The following is an 18862-nucleotide window of genomic DNA, read 5'->3' on the forward strand; positions in this document are numbered from 1 at the left end:
AGATGGAGGTTAATTTGCATATGCAGGCACAGAGCAGCGTGAAGCCTGCTATGAGGGGAAGGGGGGCGGTGGAGGGAGCTACTGGAGTGGTGCTCCAGTCAGAAGCAAGGACTTGCTGGCTCCCAGGCGGCTGGGGAGCGGGGACTTGCTGGCTCCCGGGTGGGCCGGGAGTGGGGATGTGCCAGCTCCCAGGCGGCTGGGAGTAAAGCCAGGGGAAGGAAGGCCTATTCTTGCACGAATATCGTGCAATGGGCCTCTAGTAACAATTATAAACATAAATGCACCTAACAACATATCCCTCAAATATATTAAGCAAAAACTGATGAATTGAAAGAAGAAATAGTTCAGTAATAATAGTTGAAGGCCTTAATATTCCATTTTCAAAAATGAGTGGAATAAATAGGCAGAAAATCAATAAGGATATGGAAAACTTTAACAACACAATAAACAAACTACACCTACTAGATATCTTAGAATACCCATTCAACAGCAGTAGAATACACATTCTTCTCAAATGCACACACATTAGTCTTCAAAAGAGACCATATGTTAGTCCATACAATAAATTTAAAATGATTGAAATAATACAAAATATGTTCTCTGACCACAATTGATGAAATGAAAATAAAAAACAGATGGAAATTTTGGAAACTGATAAATATTTGTATATTAACAACGTACTCTTAAATAACAAATGGGTGAAAGAGATCAAAGGGGGATTAGAAAATACTTTGAAGTGAATGAAAATGAAAAACTTGATTTATCAAAATTTGTGGATGCAGCTAAAGTAGTACTTACAAGGTAACTTATAGCTTTAAACATATATTTAAAAAAGATTAAAAGAAGAGAAAAATAAATAAAAAATTTAAAAAAGATAAAAAATCTCTAATAAACTAACCTTCTAACTTAAGAAATTAGAATAAGAAGGGCAAACTAAACTGAAAACATGTAGGTAATAAATATTAGGGGAAAAGAAATGAAATAGAGAATAGAAAAACAACAAAGAAAAATCAAAGAAACCAAACATTGGTTCTTTTAAAAGATCATCAAAATTGAAAAATGCTTACATAAACTAACCAAGAATAGAAGAGCAAGAGAAGATTAATATTACTTAAATGAAAAGGAGAGCATCGCTACTGGACTTGCAGAAATAAAAATGATTATAAGGGAATACTATGAACAACTGTATGCCTACAATCTAGATTAAATGGACAGATTCATAGAAACATATAAATAACCAAAACTGATGTAAGAAGAAATTGAAAATCTGAATAGACCTATCATAAATAGAATTAGTAAGCAACTCCCTTCTCTCTCCAAACAAAGAGAAACCCAGGACTGAATTGCTTCACTGGCAAATTCTATCAAGTGTTTAAAGAAGAACTAACACCATTTCTTCACAAACTCTTCTAAAATACAGAGAAGGAAACACTTCCCAACTCATTCTAAGAGGCTAGTATTGCGCTGACACCAAAACCAGACAAAGATGTAACAAGTAAAAACAAAGAAACAACAACGACAACAAAAACCCAGAAATATCTCATGTAAAATTCTCAACAAAATATTAACAAACAGAATCCAGCAACATAGAAAAGGAATTATACAACTTGACCAAGTGGAATTTACCGCAGAATGCAAGATTGGTTCAACACACAAAAATCAATGTAATATACCATGTGAATAGACTAAAGGACAAAAATCACATGATTATCTCAGTAGATGTGGAAGAAGCATTTGATGAAATCCCATTCCCTATCATGATGAAAACACTCAACAAAATAGGAATTGAAGGGAATTTCCTCAACCGGGTAAAGAGCATCTATGAAAAACTCATGGCTAACTTCATGCTTGTGGTGAAAGACTGAAAACTTCTTGCTAAAATCAGGACTAAGACAAGGATGTCTCTTCTTATCACTGCTATTCAACATTGTACTGAAGATTGAGCCAACACAAATGGTCAAGAAAAAGAAATAAAGGTATCCAGATTGGGAAGGAAGAAGTAAAATTATCTTTAATAATAAGTATTTAATTTGGTACTGATACATGCTACAATGTGGATTAACTTTGAAAACATTATGCTAAATGAAAGAAGACAGACACAAAAGGCCACAATTTGTATGATTTTATTTACGCGAATGTGAATGAAATAGGCAAATCCATACAGTGAATTAGTGGGGGTGAGGGGAGAAGAGAAGGGAAATGGAGAGTGACTTTTAATGAGTATAAGGTTTCTTTTTGTGGTGATGAAAATGTGCTGAAATTAAATAGTGGTGATTGTTGCACAACTTTATAAACTAACTAACACCCACTGAATTATATATTTGAAAAGGATGAATTCTATAGTATATAAGTTATATCTCAACAAACTCTTAAAAATGATATCTATAATAATAAAAGCATAATATACTAATTAGACTGGACAACCTTCTGGACGAAGCTGGGGCTGCAAGGGAAGCCTGGATCCTGGGTGCCAGAGGGAAGCCAATGCCGGCAGCCGGTGGGAGGAAGGCCTACTCTTGCAAGAATTTTGTGCATTTGGGCCTCTAGTATGAAATAAATATGTTGACTAAAAGTGAAAGAAAAAATGCCTTGGCAATGGTGATGCAAGATCAACGATTTTAATTTCCCAAGGCTAGCAGATTCAGATTTCTGTCCGGTTTAATTCCAGTAGCCCCAGTGGGTTTCAGAGTTCAGTTCTCAGTACTACATGAATTTCAGGTTCTGAATCTCAAATTCCCAAACTCCATTAATACTTTTCCCAATTCTCAATCTTGATTTTTCTTCTTTATACCAAACATCTTTTTTATTTATTTATTTATTTATTTTCAATTTTTTATTAAGGTATTATATGTGTACATATCTTACCATTGCCCTCCCCACACCCCACTCCCATATATGCCCCCACCCCCCAGAGTTTTGCATCCATTGGTTATGCTTATATGCATGCATACAAGTCCTTCGGTTGATCTCTTATCTCCCCCACCTCTCCCTAACCTTCCCCTTGTAATTTGACAGTCTGTTTGATGCTTTACTGTCTCTGTATCTATCTTTTTGTTCAAGTTTATAATGTTCTTTATTATCCATAAATGAGATCTTATATTGGCTTGTGTGTATCTTGCAGGTCATACTATTTTGTAAAGATAGAATTTGTTGTCCACAACACTGATCCTCAACTATTTTCAATTTGTTTCAATTAAATGCCATTTTAGAAATAGGCACATTAAAATGTGTCTTTCAAAATTCTTCGCTTGGAATTGTGCTCTACAGTGATTTCCTCTCAGCCTTGCGGGGTTTAAACATTCTTCCTGGCTACTGGGAATGTCTTTCTTTCTTTCTGCTGGACATCGCCTCCAGGTTCTCTGAACCTTTAAAACCATTTGTCAATATTGATATGATGCGTTTTTATGTAATTCTTTTATGGTAAGCAGGTTTTATCATTAATAAAGAGCTCTTGTTTTAAAAGAAGTCAAGTTTAAAATAAAACAGAGCAGAAGGATATGATATGGATATAACTGAATGAAAAGTTTTTTCCTGCTGCACCTATTGACTAGAAAGAAGAGAGGTGAATAATGAAGCAGGAATAATGAGGAGACAGGCTTAGGATAGAATTAACAAGTATATTCTAAGTGGAGGAAAAACAGCCACCGGAAGGGTTTTCCAAGGAAGCTGACCCCACTGAGTCAACAGCTCCGTTCTCTTTGTGCTGCGTCCCTGTGATGCAGGTGAGCATGGGGGGAACCTGGGATGCCTGCGTCCCTGTGATGCAGGTGAGCACGGGGGGAACCTGGGATGCCTGCGTCCCTGTGATGCAGGTGAGCACGGGGGGAACCTGGGATGCCTGCGTCCCTGTGATGCAGGTGAGCATGGTGGGAACCTGGGATGCGCTGCGTCCCTGTGATGCAGGTGAGCATGGGGGGAACCTGGGATGCCTGCGTCCCTGTGATGCAGGTGAGCATGGTGGGAACCTGGGATGCGCTGCGTCCCTGTGATGCAGGTGAGCATGGGGGGAACCTGGGATGCGCTGCGTCCCTGTGATGCAGGTGAGCATGGGGGGAACCTGGGATGCGCTGCGTCCCTGTGATGCAGGTGAGCATGGGGGGAACCTGGGATGCGCTGCGTCCCTGTGATGCAGGTGAGCATGGGGGGAACCTGGGATGCCTGCGTCCCTGTGATGCAGGTGAGCACGCGGGAACCTGGGATGCCTGCGTCCCTGTGATGCAGGTGAGCATGGTGGGAACCTGGGATGCCTGCGTCCCTGTGATGCAGGTGAGCATGGTGGGAACCTGGGATGCCTGCGTCCCTGATGCAGGTGAGCACACGGGGAACCTGGGAAGCGCTGTGTCCCTGTGATGCAGGTGAGCATGGTGGGAACCTGGGATGCCTGCGTCCCTGTGATGCAGGTGAGCACGCGGGAACCTGGGATGCCTGCGTCCCTGATGCAGGTGAGCACACGGGGAACCTGGGATGCGCTGCGTCCCTGTGATGCAGGTGAGCATGGTGGGAACCTGGGATGCCTGCGTCCCTGTGATGCAGGTGAGCATGGTGGGAACCTGGGATGCCTGCGTCCCTGTGATGCAGGCGAGCACGCGGGAACCTGGGATGCCTGCGTCCCTGATGCAGGTGAGCACACGGGGAACCTGGGAAGCGCTGTGTCCCTGTGATGCAGGTGAGCATGGGGGGAACCTGGGATGCCTGCGTCCCTGTGATGCAGGTGAGCACGCGGGAACCTGGGATGCGCTGCATCCCTGTGATGCAGGTGAGCATGGTGGGAACCTGGGATGCCTGCGTCCCTGTGATGCAGGTGAGCATGGGGGGAACCTGGGATGCCTGCGTCGCTGTGATGCAGGTGAGCACGCGGGAACCTGGGATGCGCTGCATCCCTGTGATGCAGGTGAGCATGGGGGGAACCTGGGATGCGCTGCATCCCTGTGATGCAGGTGAGCATGGTGGGAACCTGGGATGCCTGCGTCCCTGTGATGCAGGTGAGCATGGGGGGAACCTGGGATGCCTTCGTCCCTGTGATGCAGGTGAGCACGCGGGAACCTGGGATGCGCTGCATCCCTGTGATGCAGGTGAGCATGGTGGGAACCTGGGATGCGCTGCGTCCTTGTGATGCAGGTGAGCATGGGGGGAACCTGGGATGCGCTGCGTCCTTGTGATGCAGGTGAGCATGGGGGGAACCTGGGATGCGCTGCGTCCTTGTGATGCAGGTGAGCATTGGGGGGAACCTGGGATGCCTGCGTCCCTGTGATGCAGGTGAGCACGTGGGGAAGCTGGGGTCAGAGGCCCCGAAGCCTCTGGCTGGAGCTGCCTGGGTGACCCAGCGCAGCGTCTGATGCCAGGATGGTTTAAAGTGCAAAAGCCAAAAGCAGGGTTCTTTGCGATGTCCCAGCTCCAGTAGATTTCAGTTATTTAAAAAGTGTCTATGAAAATCCTAGGACATGGCTCATATGTAGGACGGGTGGACAGATCCTTCAGGTGTTATTGAGAAACAACTGGCTCTAAAGTGTTTTATGTCCTCAAATCTTATTCTAATTACATAACCCCTTAAATAGAGGAATGGGTAATATTTTTGTGTCCCTAACAGTGAGTGCTACTTTTAAGTTAAAAGTACAATCTGCCTTGGATCTGTGTCTGCTGAAGCTTGGCGGATGGGATCTCCAGATCACAGTTTAGAAAGCTCCTTCCACCTTAGGCCAGGCGCGAAGCTAGGCTGCACAGTGCCGTCACTGGGGAGCTTGAGAAAGCCCAGGGTTTAGACCAATTAGAACAGAATCGGATGCTTCTGCCTGGGTGGGCCCCGGAGTATTTTCAGAACTCCTCCGAGGATTCCGGTGTTCAGGGCTAGAATCACTGATCTAAGTGGAAATGGACTCTGTCGGCCTGGAAACCCTCCTCTGCCACCCGCTCCTGGTCCTCCCAAGGCTCTGCTGGGCCCAGTGGGCTAAAATCTCCGTCCTTTCCGCCTGCCTTCTGGTGGCATGCAGGTTCATGTTTACCATCCGCACTTTGGATTAAAAAAGCCCGGATTTGTACCTACTGCTGATCTCCAGGTTTTGTAAATTCTCCCCACATGGTCAGTTTCACCCCAGCAATGTGCTCCCACTGAGCCCAGCTGGAAGGAGAGGCGCAGGGCCAGCTCTCACAGGCCAGCGCCAGCCAGCTCCAGACCCCGTGCCTCCTCGGCTTCAGACTTGTTCCTTTCTCCTTTGTGGGGGCTCCAAGGTACCCCAGTCTCCCTTAGGTGGCAGCAGGGAGTTTTGTGCCACCAGATAAATACTTTTCTGCTTGTATGACAGCTGGCTGTCATGGCTTTTCTGCTCAGGTAGTGTTATCAGTGGAAGTGGGGTGTCCCTTTCCCCACTGAGTCTTTATGATATCTTGAGAAAAGGAATTTTCTGAGACTCACAGGGGAGCATGAGTGATTTTTATTTGTGTGGAATAACATTCCTGGGTTTCCACAGTCCCGTTGCCCTTAATCCAGTCCTGGAAGAAGTGCAGCTGGGGACTCAGAAGAGCCAGAAGCAAAGCCAGTGTCCCAAGCTTCCTTTCCAGCTGGAGCTGCGTCCGGCACAGCATCAGGCTGGTTGCAGTCCCTCAGTCCATGGTGTGGGGTCCGCATGGCTGTGGGCCCTGTGAGCGAATGCAGGAGCGCAGGCGCATGAGAGCTACCAAGAGAGCCAGGGGCCATACTCCTTTGTTTAGGGCCGTGGTCGGCAAACTGCGGCTCGCGAGCCACATGCGGCTCTTTGGCCCCTTGAGTGTGGCTCTTCCACAAAATACCACGGCCTGGGCGAGTCTATTTTGAAGAAGTGGCGTTAGAAGAAGTTTAAGTTTAAAAAATTTGGCTCTCAAAAGAAATTTCAATCGTGTACTGTTGATATTTGGCTCTGTTGACTAATAAGTTTGCCAACCACTGGTTTAGGGGATTAAATATCTCAAATCTTCATGTGCTTGCAGTGGCCATGCCTACTCTGCCAATGACCCGTTCCCAGGTGTGACTGACAATCAAGTACCTTCCCTGTTTCACCCAGACTTACTGGGCATGCGTCTGATCTGTCCAGTGGGGAACGGACTGGTGGCTCCTGGCAGAGCTGCGCAAATGGCATGCCTATATTTAGCTTTCCCTTTGTCCTTTCCTGTTATTAATAACCAGGTTAATTATAACGGTATCAGTAGCATGATACCTCCCCACCCCCACACACACTTAAAGAGTATAGGAAACCTTTGGAAAACACCAAGGTCATGTGCCTAAGGCTGGGGATATTTAGGCAACTAACCTTCTGGATTATGCTTTATCCTGTGACTCTGACTAAGGTGAGTTGTCATAGATCCGCTCCAGGTGCTGACACGTAAATTGCTGAGCCTGCAGAATTGAGGGCCAGACTTTGAATCAGCATAAACCCACCAAGTCCACGGGAGGTCCTGGAAGGCAGCCCACCCGTCTTCTGGGGTTGACTGACTTCCGCCTCAATGCAGGTTACATGCTCCTCCTTTCCCCCCTCATTACAAAGCACTTCCACACGACTTGTCTCCTTGAGTCACTTCAACACACCTAGGAAGGTGAGGTGGATGCTGTCTCCCACCTGCAGGGGAAGGGTTCTGCTGAAGCTCGGAGAGATTAAGTGGGGCAATTTGCCCGAGTGTGGGAACTTGCCCAAGCTAGAAAGCGATGGAGGCAGGCCTTGAACCCAGAGCTTCTGACCCCAAGTTTAATGCTCTCCCAAACACACCGACCTGGTCTGTTGGCCATCTCCAGCTATTCAGGGGGCCAATCAACTTAGGTAGAGAGGAAGTAAGATGAAGAGTAGCAGGTCCCTGCCTTCTAGTCTTGTGAATGGATTCTGTGCCATCCCTGCTTTGAAAGCATGCTTCCTGGAGTGAGTGGGGTCTCATAAAGAACATGTTTGAGCGTGGTGAATGTTATGGTGGGGGTGAAATATGAATGGCTGTGTAATCTGAATGGCTAATGAACTGTGATTCCAAAAATAGAGTCAGGAACAACCTCTGTTGGAAGTGAACCAAATCCAGAAGACATGTGGGACTCTAAGAAGTGGCTGCAGAAATATGGCTTAAACGCCCAAAAGCTGTCATTTTATGATGTCCTTGCTGACTGCTCCTTTCGCCATGCTGATGGAGTCGTTGATATAAAAGCCAAACCCGAGAACGAGTCCATACAGACCAGTGCGGTAAGTGCGCTCCCGCGGGCCGTGCCTTCTCTTGGTGCCCTGAGTAGGTAGGCGAAGCATCCCTCAGGCCAGGGCCAGGGCAGCACCAGGTTAAAGGCGGCGTGGAGGGAAGCTGCCTGGGGTGTCCATGCAAAAGGACCGTACACTGTTTCCACCGTACACTCCACCTGTGGGGGTGGAGACCAGCTCTGGGAATTTTTTCTAGAGGTAAGTGAACTATACAATAATTATACATAAGCCAGGAGCTGGGCTTGTTGTAATTCAGGCATTGTATGTCTCAGAAATATGCAACATTATTTCTAAGGAGACGCCCTTTGCTCCTCCATATTGAATGGAAGAAGGAAACTACTTGTGAATATGCCCAAAGCAGGCATCCCTGGGTCCATCTTAGAGATGCACCAATCCTAGTGACTGTCAGCCAGCACGTCGTGCATCCCCAGTGAACACAAATCAGCTCTGTAAGGGGCTGGCCACTGGAAGGGTGTGTGCATGTTGAGAACCTTTGAAAGCTGAGTTCCATTGTGCCAATGGGTCGGGAAGGAGCATAGCTTCTCTAAGTGCCCGACTGGCTCCCAGGGAAGGATAAGGATCTATAGTAACAGCTCCTAAACACTAACACGCGTGAGTCAGAGGGTCTGGGGTGGGAGCCAAGAATGTGCATTCAGACCAAAGCCTCAGATGATGCGGAAGCTTCTGGTCCCGGGGCCACACTTTGAGAAACACTAGATGTAAATAGAACCCAAACTGTCAAAAGCTCAGAATTATGGAAAGACCAAAAAGCCTCACAATATTAAACAGGACATCGGGATAAAATGAATATTCTAAATGTATCTAAACTGAAGAAAAGCTCTTTGAAGAGGTAGGAAAGGCTAGGTACCCACTGCGAAGTGAAAGCCGAAATGCCAGCAACAGAGCAGACACGACTGGGAGAGGAAGTCGGGGTCCTTCTCAAAGGCAGGCCACTCTGTGTATCTCTAATCTCCGGCTCAAGGCCAAGATCGCCACTGAGATGGCTGTCAAGTTGGAAGTGAAACCCCAGGCTCTCCACCACTCAGGCTGGCTGGCCACGGCTCCTCGGGGAAGGGCCTTTCTCTCAGGCCTGCAGACCGCTCGATGCATGTCTGCTCTTTCACTGCTGTGTCCTGACAATGAACTGCAAGGAGGAGAACAGAAAAACGGAATTAGAAGAAAAATGCAGAATTGACGCAGACTTGTCTCCTGGCATATATGCTGAGCTGCAGAGTAATTGCTGCGTTGGGGGGACAGCTCGCCTGTTGCCTCCCCCAGACAGTTTCCTGATTTTGTAGACATCATTCAGTAATGTCATTAGTTCAGGAAATAAGCATAACTAAATTTTCATTTTAAAAGGTACATTAGGCCCTGGCTATTTAAGAATATGAATCCTCAGAGAGAAGACGGGGGAGGGAGTGGTGGAAGTAAGAAATCAACCAAAGGACTTGTATGCATGCATATTAGCATAACCAATGGACACGGACACTGGGGCGGTGGGGGCTGGTCCTGGGGGAGAGTGTGGCGGGGGGGGGGTCAATCAGGGAAAAAGGAGACATATGTAATACTTTAAACAATAATAATAATAATAATAAAGGAATATGAATCCTTGCCCACTTGGACCTAGCTTACTGCCCCTTCCTGGCCACGCAGAGGTGCACTCAGGTCTCTCCAACACGGATTTTCTCTTTCTTCCCTTGACAGTTTTACATGAAATTTTATAGGGAAAGTTTGAATAATTTGGCTTATAAATGAGGAATATTTTGCCTCAATTTTCTTGTGCTAATAAATAATAATATAGTAAAAGTTGAGAAGTATACAGTACAGCTATCCTCTTTCACAAATATTGATTTAAAAAAGGGACAGTTTTATTTTTAGTATTTGGGGCTACATATCTGAAACCAGATTTATGCCTAAAATTGTGATGTGTAGAAGGTAGGGAGAAACTGAGGCTGTGAAAGAGGTAGATTATTTAGGGTTCTCCCAGACTACCATGGGCAGGGCCTCATAAACTCTTAACTATAAAAACCAGCTTGTAGGTACTGATCTAGGAAACTCGTTTGCACTGAGAAATAAATGACTAAAAAGGCCTCGCTGTGTAGCATTTCCAAGATAATGAGCAGGTGGGAGGAGACAAAATGCATTTCTAATGAGGACATTTCAGGCAAAGTCTAGTAACATGAAATTTCGGGGCACCCTGAAAGCACATCACAGGTTGCCTATGCTGCTCACGTACAAAGCCAGGCCTGACATTCCCAAACCTACTCTGGTCTCACCGTCTACTCCTCTAACAAATGTTTATTGAGCCCTCGCTCTATACCAGGCAGTCCGGTTTGGGGGAAAGTGCACCAGATTTGGAGTGAGGAGACCTGGGTATGAACAGTTTCTACCAGTTACTAATTATGAAATGTTGAGCAATAATTTAGCCTCGTTTAGTCTCACTCTCCACATCTGTAGTAGGTGGTGTAAAGTCCAAATGAAAAGAAATGCATGTCTGAGCACAGTGCCTGGTGCCAGGAGACGCCCAGCAGACGTTGCCCGCCTTCTTTACTTAAGTGCATGAGGACTCAGCACTGAGCACTTATGGAATGCCCATGTGCTTTACACAGAAGTTGCATATTTGTGCTCTCATATCACACACGACAAAGCGAAGTCACAGGGCCTCCGAAAGGTGAGGCAACTCACCTGACACCTCATGGCAGGTGGAGGCCGGGTTTGCACTCAGATCTGCTTGGCTCTCACACAGTGCTTTCCCCATTCTGAAACTCCGCTGCCTGACCCTGGATTCACGCACCATATGGTTTGGTGTGTTTCTACTTGGGAGTGTGTAAGGCACAGTGGGCAGAGGCTGCGTGTTGGGATTGAGTAGACAGACGCTTGTGGGTGCCATCCCAGGAACGTGGTGAGAATGAGAGGACACCCTTCCCCTGGGGCTGAGGGGAGATGTGCTTCCCCTCTGCCCGCCTTGGCGGCATCAGGGCTGATTTCATCAACGCGGTCAACCTTGTTCTCATCAGTCACCACAGGGCCCCTAAATCTCACTCTTGTGTGGCTCTGACCACCCTTTCCGGAGCCTCCTTCCTTTCTCCCTGACTCCCAGAACCCGCCCACTGTGCCCTCTGGACCTAGGAGTCATCCGCAAACCCCTGGAGCCGCAGGGGATCTGAGAACCCTTCTCCTGCTCCTCTGGGTCCTCTCTTGTGGACCCTGGTTTCACTCTCCTCCTGTGGGCTGGCGGTGGGCTGGGGGTGGGCAGTAGCCTCTTTGCTGCTTCTTGATCATTCTCCTGCCCTCTTCCCATGTCATCATAAACTACCACCCACTACACCTTCTGTGTCACCTACTGTGCCCCAGGCCTCCTCTTGTCAGTCCTTGACAATTAACCCTTTGCTTGCTTTTTTCTCGATTCCTTTATTCTACTCGGGATTTAATTTTTAAAATACCCCAGATTTTACAAAGCGCGGCAGTAGAATAAAAAACTGGAGTTTCTTTTCATACAAACTTATTTATTTGGATTTTTTTATATTTCAAATTGATACATTCAAAGAGTAATTTTAATCTCGACATCCGAGTGCAAAAGGTTAAGCTTGTGGCTTGCTGCCACTGGCCCTGTTTTAATTCCTAGTGATGTCAATACCATGTAGATGGCCCCAACTTTCATTTCTCTGACCTACTCTTCTCCATCGACGTTCTCCTCTACTCCGTACATACCACTCCTGTCATAGGTTTCCATTGACATTGTCATTACAAATAGCTGTGTAATCATAGCCCATATAATCAATTCCAAAGGTCCACTGTTGGATCACTTTTTAAAAAATTTCTTTATTGATTAAGGGATCACATATTTGTCCTCATCCCCCCATTCCCATCCCAAACCCCTCCCCATGCATGCCCCCATCCCCCTATTGTCCGTGACCACTGGTTAGGCTTATATGCATGCACACAAGTCCTTTGGTTGATCTCTCCCCCTTATCCCCACCCTCCCCTACCTTCCCTCTGAGGCCTGACAGTCTGATCGATGCTTCCCTGTCTCCGGGTCTGTTTTTGTTCATCAGTTTATGTTGTTCATTATTTCCCCTAGATGAGTGAGATCATGTGATACTAGAAATAAACTTATAAGAACAGAAAATGAGACAAGCAATAATGGTTATGTTTAGGTCATTTCCTCTGCTGTCCTAATTGCATCAACCTTTCAACCCTGGGATGACACTGGGATGTCCGATTTGTTGTTTCTGCCATCTTTTCTCTGTTCTCTCTATCCTTTAGTCCCCCTCACATCCTCAACTACTTTTTCTCTCTTACATTCTTGCACTCCCTGGAAAATCCCCACCCCTGGTTAAATCCACTTCTGCCATTTCTGCCATATACCTGTGTAGATGACTCCAGTGGGTGAAGGAGGAGAAAAATACAGCCATGTGTCTGGCTTCACCTTCAAGCCCTGACCTGTAACTTCAGGCGGGTGTTTGGTGCTGCACCACAGTCCCATGTCCTCTCCCAGTTCACGCAGACTCTCATCCTGCCAGATGTCTACCTCCTTCTTCCTCTTCCAACTTCAGCATCTTCTCCGCGCTCGCTCTCAGCAGGCGACCTTGTTCCCGTTGCACTGATCTTTGAAGTAAACATCCATGAACACCTACAAACAGCTACAAACCTCCTAGCATCTGTGTCTGGATGTTCTCTCATTTCTTCTAGGATGGCTGACCGCCCTTGCTTCTGTCTAAGACCAACCCCTCCATGTGTGCACTGATCCCAATTCCCTCATTCATTCATTCTCCCCCTTTCTAATTCATATCGTCAGTATTGCCCTCCTTTCTAGATCTTTTCCATCAGCATGTAAACATGGTGCTATTTGTTCCATCTTAAATATAGTCTGTTCACCCTCTACTTACCTCCAGCTCTGCCTCCTTAGCCTCATTCGTCAGCTCCTCTCTAGAATTCAATCCCCTAAGAGTTTTATACATCCCCACTCTCCAATTCTGTGCTTCTCCCACACTCTTGAATGCACTCCAGTCCCCATCTCCACCAAAACCCACTTTGAAGGGATACCTGAGTTGCTGAATCCAGGAATCAATTCTCAGTCTCTTTCTGTTATCAACATTTGATGTAGTTTGGTTACTTCCTTGAATTCTCTTACTTACAGAAAATGCACTGTCCTGTTTTTCCTTCAATCTCACTTCCACTCTTTCTCAGCATTCTTTGTTAGTTTTTTCCCAGCTAAATGCTGAAGGCCTCAAGGCGCCGTCCTCAGACCGCTTCCTGTCTGCACTCATCCCCGGTGTTCCCCTGCCAGAAACATTAGCTTCTCTGGGGCACAGACGGGCTTGCACACATCCTTCTGACATCATTCATAACATCTAGCACAGGCCTCCATATAGAGCAGACCCCAGTGCACGCTTGGTTGAACCAACAGTGGGATGATTTTACGTGGGAGTGAGAGTTATGAGCTGTATGACTAAAGCAGAGATGGAGGTGCCATCTGGAGACTTTTCGTGGTGGAATGGTTTCTGAGTGGCTTCTGTCCTTTGTCGTTTCCTTAGGAGACCAACAGGAAGACAGTCCATGCGAAATACTGTAGCAGATTTGTCCATGCTCCCTGGAAGGATGGGAGCTTGGTCCATGTCTGCATTACCAAGGAGAAGTGCACGTGGTACACCGAGAGAATCCATGCGGTCCTGGCCCAGATCCGGCGCAGGTTGGTGTGTTTGCAGGAGGGTACAAGGGGTCTGGTCTCTCTGAATTCAAATCTGCTTGACCTCTTTCTAAAAGCGTAACCAAGAGAAATGGCCAGTAAACATGTTAAGTCAAGTTTGCTGGTGGTTTGCTGGTGGCCTTGTTGTTAATACCAAAGGGTGATGTTTGGATTCAGATTCTTAAAAACAGCAAAGGTGTAGTTAACAGCGCTGGTTGTGCATCACTGTAGGTGGCTAAGGAACGCTTCTCCTCAGAGTTGTGGGTGAAGGTATATTAAGACTATATTCCATCTGTCCTCTTGAATGTTATATTTCAGGGTGACTGTTACAATGTGAAACATTTGATTATAGTGGGAAAATTTATATGGATACTAGAGGCCTGGTGCATGAATTTGTGCACCAGTGGGATCCCTCAGCCTGGCTGGCAATCGGGCCAATCGGGCTGTCTCACCCAGTCTCAATTAGGGCTGGCTAGGGGGAGGAACCGGGGGAGGTTGGCCGGCTGTGGGAGGTTGGCTGTAGGAGCACACTGACCCCTGGTGGTCAGTGCATGTCATAGCGACCAGTCAACTGGTCATTTGGTCGACCAGTACTAACGGTTGCTTAGGCTTTTATATACACTGAGTGGCCAGATTATTATGATCTCTGAACGCATAATAATCTGGCCACTCAGTGTATATCCTATCCTACATAATAAAAGGCTAATATGCAAATTGTCCCTTTGACCAGGAGTTCGACCAGCAGGCAGGCCAGCCAACCGCCCATGTCCCCTCCCCCTGGCCAGGCTGGCCGGACCCCATCCATGCACAAATTCATGCACCAGGCCTCTAATACACACACACACACACACACACACACACACACACACACACACACTGAGTGGCCAGATTATTATGCCACTCAGTGTATACAGATATGCCTTTTAGAAATCAGCTAGAAATACTATCATGTGATTCCTCTCCACCCTGCTGTTAATATCTGCTGTGGCCTCAACCTCAGAACCCTGGGGATGATCCACCTCATGCTTTCACCTCCTGAGGCAGGGACAGCTTAGACCCTGAGGACCAGATCCATTCAGGTGCATGGGCTCCAGGGTCAGAGAGAGCTGGATTCTAATCCCCGCTCTGCACTTGCTGTGTGACCCTGGGAAAGTTCGTTGATGTTTTTGGGCATCGGTTTCCTCATTTATAAAGTGGGAATAGTAATGCCATTTAGAAATGTGTTCTATGGGTTAGATTAGATACTAAATGTAACGAGTATAGGCGAGTACCTGCCTGCAGTAGCCGCTTGGAAATGAGAGTTCCCTCCTTTCTTCTGTGTTTTCTGCTGTAAAAGTATAGGCTGCAGACACCTGTCTCCATATTAAGTCTTCAGAGCCCCAACTTCTCAAAACCCAGTTGGTGATGGGTTATTGGTGAAGGGTTACTCAGAAAAACTAATCCTTGTGTCTGGAGTGGTCTCTGCCTATAGTTTCAAGGTTGACTTTTGGGGAGAGTTGTTTGGATTTCAGGTCTGGGCAAAAGGATGCTGCTTAGAAGACATTCCGCCTGGCAGCTGCCAGGTCTTTTGTTCCTCTTGTCACACCAGGTTTGTTGGAAAGTCTTCTCTCCTTCTCTGTTTCCTGTGGAGAATTGGTACCATCTCTCCCTTAAATGCTTGTGGAAGTCACCACTGAAGCCATCTGGGCCTGGAGTTGTTCTTTGTGGGAAGGTTTTTAATTAGGTATTCAATTTCTGTAAATGCACATAGAGCTGATATTGGTAACTTGTCATCTTTATTTTCTAAGCAGTCTGGCTAGCGGTATCCATTTTATTCATCTTTTCTTTTGGTTTTGTTGTGTGTTTTTTTCCTCTGTAGGGTTTTCTCCTTTCTATGCTATTAATTGTTACTCTCACTCTTTTTATTTATTTTTTTCCCTTACTTTGGGTTTAAGTATCTTAGGATGGCTATCACTGATTTGAGACCTTTCTTTCTAGTATAAACATTTATTTTTCTTTGTTTATTTTGTTTTGCTTTTATTTTATTATTTTTTATTTTTATTGATTTCAGAGAGGAAGGGAGAGGGAGAGAGAGATAAAAACATCAGTGATGAGAAAAAATCATTGATCGGCTGCCTCCTACATGCCCCTACTAGGGATTGAGCCTGCAACGTGGGCATGTGCCCTTGACCAGAATCAAATCCGGGACCCTTCAGTACACAGGCCGACACTCTATCCACTGAGCCAAACCGGCTAAGGCATAAACGTTTATTTTATAAACTTTCCTCTGAGTAGCTCTTTAGCTGTCTCTCACAAATTCTATTATGTTGTATTTCATCTCATTCAATACTCTACAGAGTCTGTCCTACTAGTTCTAGTTGCCTAGGCCTTGCTGAACTCTGAACTCAGTTTCAGGTGTTTTTCCCTTCGTTGCTCCCTCGCCCAGGCTTTGCGTGCAGATGTGAATGTAAGTTTGCATCCTGTGATGGGAGCCCAGCCCGTCCGGCAGCAGCCCCGCACACACAGCGGCCTGGCGCGTGGCCACTGCAGGGGCCTGGGGCGCCTGGCATTGTGCATGAGGTCCATCGAGGCTTCAGGAATGCGCTGGCGTTACCGGCGGACTGTGGTCAGCAGGGTTAGAAGGAAAATGGTCTGAAGTCATAGCTGAGGGCTTCAAGCTCTCAGACGACTGCAAATAATTTACTTTTGACTTTGGAACCCAGTATTGGATTTATTTTCTGTCCTGTTAATTTTCCTGGTTCTGTTTTACTTGGAATGACGATGGTTCGGGGAGGGGGGGTCAATGAGGGAGCCAGCCCCAATGTCGGATTGTCCACAGAAAGCCTTCAACGTGAGTAATCCATCCGCAGGAGACTATGTAACAACGCAGCCCGCTCCGCCTCGTCTCATGAAGTTCTTAGGAAGGTGCTCTCGCTCCACAGGCCCTAACCGTTCACGTTCCAACTATTTCCCGCCTAGGATTGAGTGGCTCCAGGCTGGGAGTCGAATCCTCTTTGGGAAAGTGTATAAGGACTGCGTCTACATCCTCATTGATACGTCTCACTCGATGAAGGGCAAACTGGACTTGGTGAAGGACAAGATCATCCGGTTTATGCAGGTTAGATGAGCTAGCAGCCCACACACTGGGGCCTGTGTATCGTGAAAACATCTCCGCTGGGCATCACTGCTGTGGGAACGGAGGTGCACCGGCGAGGTCTGGGCTAAAACACCCACAGGAAAGCCAGTCACTTCAGGAAAAGGCTCCTTTCCTGGGAGAACCCCAGTTCTCATGGGAAGCAGACCTTCCTTTGGCGGGTCCTTTCTGTCACACGTGGGCTACCAGGGGAGCTTCTGTGTCCACTGCTCCAGGTTTCTCTGTCCTGAGGTCTGTGGCGTGCACACACCTCCCTGGTTTCGTCTGTGGGTCGCACTGGAATTTTAATTCCCAGGGGTAAGGGGCGGTCAGGAGCTTCCCGTGCTCGCTCTGCCTGGCTGCCTCTGGCTTGTAGGCCTGAAGCAGACGCCGTGTGTCCTAACCCCAAGTTCCCACACCTGGAAATGGGCACACAGCACCGTCACGGGCCAGCCGCAGTGAGGTATTAACCACAGAAAATACCTGGGGGGCGTGGACAACTACAAAGTGCAGCTTTTCATTGGGAAAACCTGCCGGAGAAATAGGGGCTGATGGGAGGCACGGGCGCAGATGTGTTACGGGGTCATAGCCCGGCCAGAAAGATGGCCAACGTGGAACTCTGCTCGGATTTCTTTTCCGAAGCATATTGCAGTTAGTGGGAGTCCTTGGTGTATCGTTAATATCAGTCTTAGAGACAACATTTAATGTCACACTACGTATAAACATATATATATATGATACATAATATATTTTCATGCTTATATACATTTGTAAAGGTTTACTATCTACACTGTGTATAACTTACTTAAAAGCCTCTTGTACTAGAAAAGGTTTTCTCTGTTAAATGTAATTTTTACCTTCTAGAGCTGAAAATAGATATCATGGTGATTAAAACTTATCAAACCATGACCTGTCCTAATATTTTCTTATGTTTGAGTGGTTTGATGGTTAATTAATAATTGTCTCTTACAGGAACAGCTGAAATTTAAAAGGAAATTCAATTTTGTGCAGTTTGATGCCCAAGCAGTTGCTTGGCGGGAAAAACTTGTTGAAATCAATGAAGATACTTTGCAAGGGGCTGAGTCCTGGGTTAGAGACATGAAGGTGAGAAGGGGGCTGGGCTGGGAGAAGCGGCCGCGCTGGATCGCTGCTGAGCTGATCCTGGGGGATCCCGGAGGAAGTGCTTTGGGCTCCAAGGATGGCAGTGGCTCCACACACAAGCTCATCTGGTTTCCTCAGGTCACATGACCCAGTCTCGTGGTCCCTGTCCCCGAGGTGTGGCCCTCCCAGCAGCTCGGAGCCCAGCCCCAGCCTGTTCCTCCGCAGGTGTCAGGGCTTGTCGCTCCCCGTTTCCTTCCTCCACTGTCCTGGTTTCCACCGGGGCCCACGGTGGCAGGTGCCCTCCCCGCTCCCACCACGGGCAGACTGAGGCTTTGGTTCTGTAGGGAGGCAGATGGGAGGGGCTCTGGAGCATCAGGTCGCTGCGCCTCTCCCCGTCCTGCACCATGAAGGAGGCGTTCTCGGGACTCTCCCAGGCTCTGCCGTGTGCACCGGGGTTTGTGGTGAAAAAGCCAAGAGCGCAGATTGCCCTGTAGCTGTGGCATCCAGGCCGAGTACACCTGGGCAGCTCTACCCATTCGCAGGCGTCCCAGAAAACCTCTTCCTGCCAGCGCCTGGCTGCATCCTGGCCCGGAAACCGGTGTGTCCCGCCTGACGGCAGGTGCCCTCTCGCCGCCCTGTGCCCTCTGGCGGGTGTGACAGCCGCCCGTGCCGGCCACTTGTCTGGCTCTTTTCACTGTGAGTTTTGGAGCGGCAGCCGTGCCAGTGCTCTGCATCCCTGGGCAGAAACCGCAGGAGTTTTTA

General features: G+C 47.3%; 1 protein-coding gene across 1 annotated transcript in view; it reads left to right on the forward strand.

Moving 5' to 3' along the window:
- Positions 1–18862, forward strand: part of VWA3B (von Willebrand factor A domain containing 3B) — a 147034-nt gene that overhangs the window by 59984 nt on the left and 68188 nt on the right. Inside the window, exons 9-12 of the mRNA XM_079792069.1 lie at positions 7993–8189; positions 13736–13890; positions 16846–16984; positions 17972–18103. Coding sequence (XP_079648195.1) covers positions 7993–8189; positions 13736–13890; positions 16846–16984; positions 17972–18103 — 623 coding nt within the window. The remainder of the gene's footprint in view (positions 1–7992; positions 8190–13735; positions 13891–16845; positions 16985–17971; positions 18104–18862) is intronic.

Source organism: Cnephaeus nilssonii (assembly GCF_951640355.1).
Source record: "Cnephaeus nilssonii genome assembly, chromosome: 15".
Lineage (NCBI taxonomy): Eukaryota > Metazoa > Chordata > Mammalia > Chiroptera > Vespertilionidae > Cnephaeus > Cnephaeus nilssonii.